Source organism: Staurois parvus, unplaced genomic scaffold, assembly GCF_062004578.1.
Source record: "Staurois parvus isolate SC_StPar_1 unplaced genomic scaffold, SC_StPar_1.0 ptg000017l, whole genome shotgun sequence".
Lineage (NCBI taxonomy): Eukaryota > Metazoa > Chordata > Amphibia > Anura > Ranidae > Staurois > Staurois parvus.
In genome coordinates this window covers 197,666-211,109 of record NW_028317813.1, presented here as the reverse complement: position 1 = coordinate 211,109, position 13,444 = coordinate 197,666, and the positions used below count along the sequence as shown (strand labels likewise).

Sequence of the window (13,444 nt, the reverse complement as noted above, 5' to 3'; positions counted from 1 at the left end):
CCAAAATGGCAAAACACATAACGTTAATTTTAGATGCCATTCATTTGAATGGCACCTAAAAACGCAGTGCGGTTCTGGCGTGATAAATCACACTGCAATCGCGGCAAAAAATAATGCATAAAACTTTACCCAAGTCACCCAAAAAGGATAAGGGGCCTCTTTTGGGCGTCAAGCTTCGTGCGTTGTGGTTTGCCACGATTTATCATGCATCATCGTGGCAGAAACGCACCACGTTTTTAGGTGCCATTCAAACGAATGACATCTAAAATCCGCATTGTGCGTTTTTCCATTTTTGGTAAAGCATTTTGAAATTGTAAGCAAAATCATGGCAATTCTGGATTCAAAATGCCTTGGTATGAATGCAGGCATACATTTGGTTGCGTAGATTTATGGGCGCCTTCAGATCAAGATTGACAAAAACATTTGATAACTTTTTGTGCATTCTGCTGACTGTTATCGTATTATTATCATCATCAGCATTGTCCTCCATCTTTCTCTGTGCAGTACAGTACAACTCCCCATAATATGGAGGAGAGAATGGGGAGGTGTACTCTGGTCATTAAAAGTTAGCTATTTTAACCAAAAACAGTGTTATTTTATCACCACCTCAAGGGCCTCATTTCCTGCTCTCCTCAATAAACACCTATCAGAACCCATTTATCCACAGCCTGTAGCTAGTGTTGTTGTTATATGAAGTGATAATCTTTGCAAATTGACTTTTACATTGATTTTATCTGTAAAATAACCTTCATCTTAGTAAAAGACAACTACTTGCACAGCAGGCTAAATAAAGCATGTTATAAGCCTCGGTGAATTGAGCCCTTGGAGATAGGAGCTATGAAAAGGTGCAGGATCCACAAAACAACAAACAAAATAAAAAGAGAAAAACAATTTCCCCATACAGTGCCTTGACAAAGTATTCATCCCCATACCAAAAACGTAAATGTATTTTATTGGGATTTTATGTGATAGACAAACACAAAGTGGCACATAATTGTAAAGTGGAAAGAAAATGATAAATGGGTTTCAAAATTGTTTACAATGAAATATCTGAAAAGTGTGACGTGCATTTGTATTCTGCCCCCGAGACTTTCTTTCAACAATGATTTTCTTCTTGCTACTCTTCCAAAGACCAGATTTGTGGAGTGCACGACTAATAGTTGTCCTGTGGATAGGTTCTCCCACCTGAGCTGTGGTTCTCTGCAGCTCCTCCAGAGTTATCATGGGCCGCTTGGCTGCTTCTCTGATCAATGCTCTCCTTACCCGGCCTGTCAGTTTAGGTGGTCGGCCATGTCTTGGTAGGTTGCAGGTGTGCCATACTCTTTCCATTTTTGGATGATGGATTGAACAGTGCTCCGTGAGATGTCCAAAGCTTGGGATATTTTTTATAACCTAACCCTGCTTTAAATTTCTCCACAATTTTATCCCTGACCTGTCTGGGGTGTTCCTTGGCCTTCATGATGCTGTTTGTTCACTAATGTTCTCTAAAAAAAAACCTCTGAGGGCTTCACAGAACAGCTGTATTTATACTGAGATTAAATTACACACAGGTGGACTCTATTTACTAATTAGGTGACTGCTGAAGGCAATTGGTTCCACTAGATTTTAGTTAGGGGTATCAGAGTAAAGGGAGCTGAATACAAATGCACGCCACACTTTTCAGACATTTATTTGTAAAAAAAATGTAAAACTATCATTTTCACATAAAATACATTTACGTTTTTGGTTGTAACATGACAAAATGTGGAAAATTTCAGGGGGTATGAATACTTTTTCAAGGCGTTGTACCTCTTGTTCAGGGGACCCCCTGTCAAGGTACCCTTGTGTGTGCTGGTATGGTTTAGGAAGAGAGGGAAAAGGTGCACTCTGCCGTCATTCCCTTTCCTAGCCATACAGGCTGATTGCCAGGATAAGGGTATGGTATGGATTTTGGAGGTATCTCCACGCTTTTTTTTTTTTTTGTTCCATGCTCTTTTTTTTTTGTCTACCAGTTCCTTATCCAGGATGGGGGGGGGGGGGGGTCTGGGGGACTCCGCTTAGTTTTTTTTTTTTATTTTAGGGGCCTATGACCTGGTATAGTTCAGAATGCCATGGGGATTGTAAGGGTCCCCCTTACAATTTCTATCATACCCTTGCTCTTTGGGGGGGGTCAGGGGGACTTTACCCATAACAACTTGATAAGACAATCATTTTCTTTAGCAAGGAACATACATTCCACATTAATAATTCTGCTTCCAAAATTAGTGTGTGCTGTAAACTGCCTCCAGGACCCCTGAGCAGCAGTAAATATTTAGGCTGTCATCAGATTGGCCTCTACATTTTCGACGCAGTGGCAAAAAAAAGATCAACAGAGTATGTGCAGAGCAGGATGACAGTGTATTACTGGATTTTAAACATTATAGACACATATTTTCAGGCCTCTTGCACAGTGGGCGATTTAAAATCACCAGTAGCGTTAGCTGTATAAAGTTGGGTTAAAAAATGCTAGTTTTTCTGCGTTTTTGCATTTGTTTAGCCACGTTAGCATTTTTTTTACTGTTTTTTAGCAAAAAAAACCTTTAATTTTGGCTCAGAAACGCTGGTTTGCTGCTTTTTACCACGTTTACCAGCATTAAAGCTAAACCTCTTGAAATCCACTAGTTCTGAGTTTCTTTTTCTAGAAAACGCCCCTGGCAAAAAAAGCTGCTTAAAGCCTATGTGTGCATGGACACATAGGATAACATGCTGGGGAGTTTACTGACTGTAGAAAAAAAATGCCAGAAGTCAAACACAGCCGCTGTCAAAACACCCAGTGTGCATTACATAGCTACACCTGCAAAAAGGCCCAGCTTGGAGTGATCTAGCAAGATTGAATTTTCTGACTCAAAGTTCCACTTTAAGAGGGCTCCCAAATATTAAGCCCCTCACACAGGTGAATGTGTATGGGGTTATTCATTCACAAACAAAAAAGTAAATAAAACACACCACTGAAAATCTTTTCATTTAAAAAAAAAAAAAAAAAGGAAGGAGTAAAGTCCAACAATGTAGAACCATTGTCAATCACAATGAGCAGCGCCCCAATGACACAAACGATGGTCCACACCAAGATGCTCCTCTCCTGACAGCCTCCTGTAGCAAATGACAGTTCCATGGCATGCAGCTAAAGGTCTACAAACTGGCCGGGAATACTGGCTGACATCATTGACTACATGGTCATGATCATATGTGGTATTGGTGTCACCTAGGATTCCCTGGCTGCTTCATTTACAGTGTTACTAAACCCAGGACCCTGCATCCACTATATCTGGTATAGTACACAGAACATGGAAATACAATTATTTTAGTAACTATAAACTGCTAAATACCTTTTCTCATCACCAGTATATAGCAGTCTTGTAACTTCTATCAGTGTCCTGCTGAGCACTAGTTAAAGTTGGTAAGAGGAGTTTTCATTCTGCTCTAGGAGGATGCAAGACCCCTGACCTCTGTCTGATTGGCCCTGTGCTGATCACATGCACTCGCCCAAGAAAAAAAAAAAAAAAAAAAAAGAACCTACATGGTTGGCCTTAGGTAATACACAGATGAAATAAATCCTACTACATAAATTGTATCTGTCCTTCTGCAGTCTTCTCTTTTCTACATCCAAAAGTACTGAATTTATAAAGCTTGATTGAGAGTAAAAAAAAAACAAAAAACAAAAAAAAATAGAAGAGGGTTGGGAGCTGAAATTACACTCTGCAGAGCTCAATGAGAGTTTTGAGCGCTGATTGGTGGGAAGAGACACCCTCCCCTCCCACCCCTTCCACACAACACACAGGAACAGAACTGAGGCTGGTAATCTGCTGGAGGTTTCTACCGTCCCCAATTGTCTTTTGGTGTCAGGAAAACTTGTCAGAAGCGATTCATGCTGATAGCAGAGGAACAAGGCAGCAGACAGAAATGACACTCCTAATTGAGACAAGCGCACATGTCTGATGTTTACAACCATGGATGTCCTCCCAGAGACATCGCACCCAGCGCTGTCAGTGATTGCTGTGTCCTACGGACACAACTGATTACATGACAAGGTAAAAGACCAATCACAGGTGGCCTTTTACCATGTGATCAGCTGTGTCCAATGACACAGCAGATCACAAAGTAAGTACAGTTACAGCATGAGGAAAGTACTGCCAATAACTGGCGTATGTGACAGAGGAGATCTGCACTGATAATCAGGGCACCGATTATCAGTGCTGCCCTGCAGCGCTGCCAGTCAGTGCCCATCATTGCTGCATATTAATGCAGCACCATCAGTGCCTCCTCATCAATGCCCACCAGTGCCGCTTAATCAGTGCAGCCTATCAGTGCCACCTCATCTTTGCCCATCAATGCAGCCTCATCAACGCACATCAGTGAAGGAGGAAAATTACATGTGAAAAATTTTATAATAAAAATAAAAGAAAACTTTTATAGTGCAAACAAATAAAAACCCCAGTTGCCATTAAATACCACCAAACAAAGCTCTATTTGTGTGAAAAAAATAATTTCATATGGGTACAATGTTGCATGACTGCGCAATTGTCATTCAAATTGCAACAGCACTGAAAACTGAAAATTGTCCTGGGCAGGAAGGGGATGAAAGTGCCCAGTAGGCTAGTGGTTAAAGTGTTACTAAACCCAGGACCTTGAATCCACTATATCTGGTCTCCCACAGTACACACAACATGGAAGTGCAATTATTTTAGTAAATATAAACTGCTTTTCTCATCAGTATTTACAGCAGTCTTGTAACTTCTATCAGTGTTCAGCAGAGCACTGGTTAAAGCTTGTAGGAGGAGTTTTCTTTCTGCTCTAGAAGGACGCAAAACCCCTGACCTCTGTCTGGGCACTGCTGATTGGCCCTGTGCTGATCACATGCACTATCCCAAGAAAAAGGAAAAAAAAACTGCTCTAACAATACACACTACACTGAGCATGTGCAGAATGGCTATGGTTCAGTCTGTCTTATCAGGAGATAAGACATGAACATTTGAACAAGAGGAGGAGCAGAGAAGTCAGGATCAGACAGCCTTTTTACACAATGCAGAGGATTAACCCTTAGGCTCCACAGTGAGTATAACAAGCATGCTTTACTGCATATACAGACTGATTTTACTGTTGTGGGTTTAATAACACTTTAAGCCATTTGATCACCAAGCAGCTGGCATTTTCAGTAAAATGTCAGCAATTGCGGGTTTAAAATGAACCTTCATTCTCTCTGTCCACTTAACACCCTTGCACTCCTCTCACTGCTCCCACAATTGGATACAATCTTTTTTCCTCCCTCCAACACTTTTTGTGGGGGACATCTCCTGGCACTTCTGGGAGTCTTGCCTAGGCAAGAATGAGGTCCTCCTCACCCGCAGCCCCCTGGGAACCCTATGTAACAGCACTGGGTTGCTGTCCTACACAGGCACCTCGTCAGAGGGGCCAGAGGAGCTTTTCTGATTCTTGCAGCCACCACATATCTCATCAGCAAGAACCCAGAAGAGACAGTGGCCCCTGATGACGTAGCTACAGGCAATGGCAGTGTGGGCTTGATGGGCAGATTGCAACAAGACAATGCTGGATCTGCTGCCCTTGCCATTACATTTTTCAAGGCTAAAGTGATACTAAAGCTAAAAAGTTGTTTTTTACCTTAATGCATTCCTTGCATTAAAATGGAGCTCCAATCAAACCTAAAAAAAAGTCAGCAGCTTCAAAAACTGCACGACAACTTCAGCTTCCGATCACCTAGGGACAACTTCAGCTTCCGATCGCAGCGGAAGTGGGAGTGGGTACCTGTGAAAATTGGGTACCTGCTCCCAAAGGTGCCAATTCCTCATGGAAAGTAGGGGGGACCAGTACTTAAAGCAGAACCTCACACTTTATTTCCCTGCTCCCTCCCCTTCCCTGTATGAAGGGGAAGAGATCCAGGACTGTGCATGGCTGAATCTCTTCTCCTCTCTCTTCCTCTTCACACAGCACTCAAGCAGCAGCATTTGGCTCCCGCTGCTGTCAATCAAATGCAGTGAGGAGGAAGTGGGGAGAGGGGCACACATAGCTTGGGAGCGAGCAGACACTGTGTGCCCCCATATCAAATGGCTTGCTATGGGGACACACTAAGAAGAAGAACAGTCAAGATGGCCACCAAGGGACCCGAGAAGAGGAGGATCGGGCCGCTCTGTACAATACCACCAAAACATGTTTGTTTGTTTTTTAATTAAAAACACTTTTTTTTTTACTTTACAAACACTTTAACATCCAGCCGCCACATATATGCATCACTGTCTTGTTTTCAGGCATGCTCCATCAGTGTTCTCAGAACTATGGCCAAGCTGTCAATGTAAGACAGGCTCCTGATGACATCAGCATGGTGTAGCCCATCACAGTACTGCAGCCTCGGGCATCACAGACCATTTAAAGCATCAGCACAGGCTGGTGGAAAGGGGGGGTGATATTTCCTTCAGTATGGATTGCCTTTAAATGATAATGAGAGGTCTGCTTGAAAAATGTCATGCTTTGCTGTTGGTCACAGACACACAAATAAGTAAGAATTTCATATATATATATATATATATATATATATATTTTACAATGCCCAGGTTCCAAATACAGCCTAAATATATCAATTCTATACCAGAATGAGGCACATTTGAGTGCAGAATTGTGGTACTACAAGTCCCAGCATGCCTGATGTGCTGCGGCTTGTCTCATTACACCTGGGGATGGACATGCTGTGTGATCACACACTACCTATGTAATAAGATGTAAAGTGCAGTGTAGTACATGGATCCTGGTTGCTATGGGTGACTGCACACGCTCCTGGCACTGACAGGGTGCAGCCAGGGACAGGATCTCATGCACACTGCAGCCAGCAGACAAAGATGCCCCATGCATACACATGCAGCCAGCACCTCCCAGCCTGGTGATGATGACAGGCGCCCCCTTCTCCTCCTCACCAGGGTCTTGGCCACGTTGCCTCTCTGCGTGATGTTCTTGCTGTGCTTCTCATTAGCCATCCGGATCCTCTGCTTGGCCACCATGGTCGGTCGGAGAGGCTCTCCAGTGCTGGCACACAGTGGATCCCCTGTACACTAGCCAACCACCATGAACCGATCACACAGCCGGCTGTCAAGAGGCGTCATGACGTCATCAGCACCTGTGTCTGCTGTCCCTCCATCCCTCCTTACTACATGCTGGGGGGCTGTACAGGGGGAAGTGACGTGTCCTGGAGGGAGGACTCAGCACTGTCTGCTTGTACAGGGGGCTTCTCATTACACAGCTCCACACCTGTCATGGGAGACCAGGCATCCCCTGCACCCCTCTATATGTGGGGGCTTGTTCTCTGCATTCTACATACACATTTGCAGAACACCCAGGTGGGTGAAGGCAGGCTGCACCATTATTATTATTATATAGTGCCAATATATTGTTAAAAAAGACATTCACCAACAATGAGTTCATAAAACATGTGCATCTCACGTTTTTGAATTGAAGTCTGCAGAGCATTGCAGCCGAAATCAGCGCGTTCCGGTCAGTCAGTGCGTTATACCCAGCCCCAGGTCCGTACAGAGGTACGGCGCTTCTGTTACAGGGCTGGAAGACCTAATGAATGGACCGCAAGTGTGGAGTCACCTCCCTGCGGGTGTGGTCATTTTTTGATTTGGCAATCCCTATCAGGGTTGCCAACTCTCCATAAATTTACAGACAGTTTGTAAATTTCCTCCAATTTACTAAATGTTCGCTATGGACAGTGGCCGCACAGAAAATAATATGGCTGCAGCCCGGCTTGGGCTCGGCCGCACTCGGACGGAGGGGAGCAAGCATACACTGACGTCATGGCGCCACTTGGTGCCTTTTATGAATGAGAAAGGGGGACTTAGAGCCAGGGGACTGAGTGGAAGGGGAGCCAAGCAAAAGCAGGAGGAGAAGATGGAGATGATGGTGAAAGAGTGAACAGGAAGGGGATTGATTGAACCACAGCAGTCTAAAAGGGGGTGCACTGTTAGGGCTCTTTCACACGGGCGTTCTGTATGTCCATTTTTCATCCGTCTGTTTACAAATGAAACACACATGTATTTCTATGGACTAGCGGATGTAAACGGATGGTCATCTATCCATATCCGTTGACATCGTTTTTTTTTGAACGGAACAAAACCCTATTTTTCTTCCATAACAAAAAACAGATGTAAACGGATGGAAAACGGTTGTAAATGGACAAAAAACAGATGTAAACAGACATAAGGTCCGTTTTTGCATTGATAAAGGATGTAAAAAAATGGATGTAAACTGATGAAAAAGGAATGTAAATGGCTGAAAAATGGATGTAAACTGATTACAAACTGATGTGAACTGATGAAAACAGATGTAAACTGATGAAAAACTGATGTGAACTGATGAAAAACTGATGTAAACTGATGAATAACTGATGTGAACTGATTACAAACTGATGTGAACTGATGAAAACTCATGTAAACTGATGAATAACTGATGTGAACTGATGAAAAACTCATGTAAACTGATAAATAACTGATGTGAACTGATATGTTTTTCCATAACAAAAACTGATGCATAACTGACGTAAACTGATGAAAAACTGATGTGAACTGATATGTTTTTCCATAACAAAAAACAGATGTAAACTGATGGAAAATGGATGTAAATGGACAAACTGATATGTTTTTTCTTGGAAAAAAACGTGACTGAAGTAATTGAACTGATGAAAAAAATGGAATGCTGTAGTGGATCTTCTTACTCAGCGGGGGTTCTTTCCGCTGAGCAAGCGGATGATAGCTACATGTCCACTCCGCTGCTGCAGAACAGACACAGAGCTGCTCGCTCTCCTCAATGGGTGGTTGGATGATAACGGACTGCCTGTCTGACGGACAGAAATAGAATTGGATCCCTATCTGTCCCCTTTTGGCAGATCGGGTCGGATCAGATGTCAGTGGGTGTAAATGGACACATGTCCATTTATGCTCCCTCCGCTCCATAGAGAAGAATGGAGATTCCAATCGGGTCCGTCTGAAAAATGGGCAGGTGAACCCGATCGGAATGTCCGTATGAAAGAGCCCTAAGAGAAAGGAATGATGTGGATGAGCCAGTTACAGGGGAAGGAGAGCAGGCACTCGGGCAGGCTGAGTGATCAGATCTGTTATGTTGTATTGGTTGAGAGAGTAGTGGCCAGGGGGTTGCGTAGTACTTTACCATTTTAATTTTTTTATTAAGATTTCAGATAGCATTAGGACAGTACAGAGTAAGGGGTATGTGTAGTACTTTTCTGTTGTAATTAGGACAGTACAGAGTAAGGGGTATGTGTAGTACTTTTCTGTTGTAATTAGGACAGTGCAGAGTAAGGGGTATGTGTAGTACTTTTCTGTTGTAATTAGGACAGTGCAGAGTAAGGGGTATGTGTAGTACTTTTCTGTTGTAATTAGGACAGTACAGAGTAAGGGGTATGTGTAGTACTTTTCTGTTTTAATTAGGACACTGCAGAGTAAGGGGTATGTTTAGTACTTTTCTGTTTTAATTAGGACAGTGCAGAGTAAGGGGTATGTGTAGTACTTTTCTGTTTTAATTAGGACAGTGCAGAGTAAGGGGTATGTGTAGTACTTTTCTGTTTTAATTAGGACAGTGCAGAGTAAGGGGTATGTGTAGTACTTTTCTGTTTTAATTAGGACAGTGCAGAGTAAGGGGTATGTGTAGTACTTTTCTGTTGTAATTAGGACAGTACAGAGTAAGGGGTATGTGTAGTACTTTTCTGTTTTAATTAGGACACTGCAGAGTAAGGGGTATGTTTAGTACTTTTCTGTTTTAATTAGGACAGTGCAGAGTAAGGGGTATGTGTAGTACTTTTCTGTTTTAATTAGGACAGTGCAGAGTAAGGGGTATGTGTAGTACTTTTCTGTTTTAATTAGGACAGTGCAGAGTAAGGGGTATGTGTAGTACTTTTCTGTTTTAATTAGGACAGTGCAGAGTAAGGGGTATGTGTAGTACTTTTCTGTTTTAATTAGGACAGCACAGAGTAAGGGGTATGTGTAGTACTTTTCTGTTTTAATCAGGACAGTACAGAGTAAGGGGTATGTGTAGTACTTTTCTGTTTTAATTAGGACAGTGCAGAGTAAGGGGTATGTGTAGTACTTTTCTGTTTTACTTAGGACAGTGCAGAGTAAGGGGTATGCGTAGTACTTTTCTGTTTTAATTAGGACAGTACAGAGTAAGGGGTATGTGTAGTACTTTTCTGTTTTAATTAGGACAGTGCAGAGTAAGGGGTATGTTTAGTACTTTTCTGTTTTAATTAGGACAGTACAGAGTAAGGGGTATGTGTAGTACTTTTCTGTTTTAATTAGGACAGTACAGAGTAAGGGGTATGTGTAGTACTTTTCTGTTTTAATTAGGACAGTGCAGAGTAAGGGGTATGTGTAGTACTTTTCTGTTTTAATTAGGACAGTGCAGAGTAAGGGGTATGTGTAGTACTTTTATGTTTTACTTAGGACAGTGCAGAGTAAGGGGTATGTGTAGTACTTTTCTGTTGTAATTAGGACAGTACAGAGTAAGGGGTATGTGTAGTACTTTTCTGTTGTAATTAGGACAGTGCAGAGTAAGGGGTATGTGTTTTACTTTTCTGTTTTAATTAGGACAGTGCAGAGTAAGGTTTATGTGTAGTACTTTTCTGTTTTAATTAGGACAGTACAGAGTAAGGGGTATGTGTAGTACTTTTCTGTTTTAATTAGGACAGTGCAGAGTAAGGGGTATGTGTAGTACTTTTCTGTTTTACTTAGGACAGTGCAGAGTAAGGGGTATGCGTAGTACTTTTCTGTTTTAATTAGGACAGTACAGAGTAAGGGGTATGTGTAGTACTTTTCTGTTTTAATTAGGACAGTGCAGAGTAAGGGGTATGTTTAGTACTTTTCTGTTTTAATTAGGACAGTACAGAGTAAGGGGTATGTGTAGTACTTTTCTGTTTTAATTAGGACAGTACAGAGTAAGGGGTATGTGTAGTACTTTTCTGTTTTAATTAGGACAGTGCAGAGTAAGGGGTATGTGTAGTACTTTTCTGTTTTAATTAGGACAGTGCAGAGTAAGGGGTATGTGTAGTACTTTTATGTTTTACTTAGGACAGTGCAGAGTAAGGGGTATGTGTAGTACTTTTCTGTTGTAATTAGGACAGTACAGAGTAAGGGGTATGTGTAGTACTTTTCTGTTGTAATTAGGACAGTGCAGAGTAAGGGGTATGTGTTTTACTTTTCTGTTTTAATTAGGACAGTGCAGAGTAAGGTTTATGTGTAGTACTTTTCTGTTTTAATTAGGACAGTACAGAGTAAGGGGTATGTGTAGTACTTTTGCCAATGTAACTGGTTAATAGTGTGAAAGAGGTAGGGAGAGGATAATGAAGGAGGAGAAATCAGGCAGAATCTCCCACTGGCAAAATGAAACTGATTTTGGCATGATCCTCAATGGAAAAGTAAAGTTTGCCAAGGAGAAAACAAAATCCTCAAACTGGGCTTTTATATAATTAAAGGATTGGACAGTGTGACGTCATTCACCATATTTTCAAGATATCATTGCACTAAAGGTTCAGATACTTAATCAATATGTTTTTTTAAGATATTGAAACGTCATAATACAGCCTAGTTGTCATTTGGTGACATTTAAAACCATTCATGCAGCAATTAATACAATTTTAAGGCTTCACCAAGTTATTTTGAGAACCATAAAATGAATCCAATCTTATGTTCATATTCCTAAGTACTAGTATCTAACAGAAGCATCCATTAACAATCAATTAGAATTCTTCCTTCATAGGTTAGGAGTTGAAGCTAGTCAACTCCTTCCATCTTTCCAGTCCATGGTAACACACTGTAATCAAGCCTGTAGTGTAGGGGTCTCCAAACTTTTTAAACAAAGGGCCAGTTTACTGTCCATAAGTGGTTTGGGGGGCCGGATCATGGTCACTTGGAGTAGAAAATGTCCTGGCATCAGTGAGAGTAAATGATGAACCATCTTTAGTATCAAGTGGAGGAGTATTTGGTGTTAGTAAGAATAGTGCTGCATTATTGGTGTAAGTGGAGGGAATAGTGCCCCATTTTTGGTGTTCGTGGCAAAAATTATCCCCCACTGTAGGTGTCAGAGGGAGAGGGATATTGCTCCAAGGGCTGGATAAAGGCAAGCAAAGGGCCGCATTCGGCCCCAGGGCCACAGTTTGGAGACCACTGCTGTAGTGTTTATAGCGCATTTTTGGCACGTTTACAGCATGTTTGGCAAGAGTAAATCAAATATCAGTGGAGTGGAAGGTGGAAGATCAGTGAGATGGGAAAACAATCACTTGGATGTAATCTGGGTTGCATTTTTAACATGTCAAAATGCTATAGGTGTGTTGGATCACCTTACTGTCAGCTTTAGAAATTGTAGTACTGTGCATTAGCCATACACAGTTTGTGACCAGTGGTATGCCTTGATTCTGTGCAGGAGGGCAATTAAAGAGGAGCTCAATTCCACAATACTTACCTCTCCTTCAATGATCCACATCCTTCATCAGTGCCAGTATCTTTTGCTTAGCTTCCTTCTGGGTACTGGATTGCAATCATCTTCATCGGCAGATGTGGGATGATGTCACTACGCAGGAATACTGTCATCCCGGCACACATGCGTTGTGCCAAAATGTAAACTGAATTGTGCTTGTGCAGCTCAGTGTACATTCCAATATTGTGAACAGGCAAGTAGATTTCTTTTATTGCAATGAGAAAATGCAAGTCTCTGTGCTGCAATGAAGAGCCTGTTTGCTCCTAGTTTAGTTCTGCTTTAAAGCAGTATTAAACCCCAAACCAAAAATATAATATGTTGCAGCTTACCATTCATTAGATGTTTTGTCTGCATTAGTTTTCTTTTTTAGACTATTTCTCCTCTGTTTTTCACCTGGCTAGTAACACACTTCCTGTATTGGAGTGCTCCCACACTGGGAAAAGGAGCATAGGGGGCACCTTTGGACAGCGGCATTGTTAGTTTCGGAGGAGGGGAGTGTTAGATGGGATAGCAGATTAAATACACTAACAAACTGAAGCCAAACTCCAGCTAACACTTTATAATGAGATGCAGCAAACAGTTTTTTTCCTTTTGGGGTTAAGGTGATTTTACATAAATAAAATCTGGTCATTTTAGGCACCCCTGTCAGTGTTAATTGGTCTGTCTCATCCCTGTAACTTGCAAGAGAGCCTTCTGTTGAAAGACGTACTGGCTGGATCACCTGATGAAAATAGAAGAAAGAAAGCTTAAAGCAGACATAAACCCATCAATTTATCAGTTTCAGAAAACAGTTACATTCCCACCATGGGTGTTTTTACCACAAGGCAAACAAGGCATTTGCCTAGGGTGGCATTTTTTAGGGGGGCAGCAGTGCCCCCTGGAAGAAGGGACATATCCAGCATGGGGACCAGATGGGATCTGAGAGGCTGCGGGCTGTTTGATG

General features: G+C 42.0%; 1 protein-coding gene across 1 annotated transcript in view; it reads right to left on the bottom strand.

Moving 5' to 3' along the window:
• Positions 1-7,267, bottom strand: part of SERP2 (stress associated endoplasmic reticulum protein family member 2) — a 32,681-nt gene extending 25,414 nt beyond the window's left edge. Inside the window, exon 1 of the mRNA XM_089678672.1 lies at positions 6,939-7,267. Coding sequence (XP_089534798.1) covers positions 6,939-7,022 — 84 coding nt within the window. The 5' untranslated portion in view covers positions 7,023-7,267. The remainder of the gene's footprint in view (positions 1-6,938) is intronic.
• Between the last annotated feature and the right edge of the window lie 6,177 nt (positions 7,268-13,444).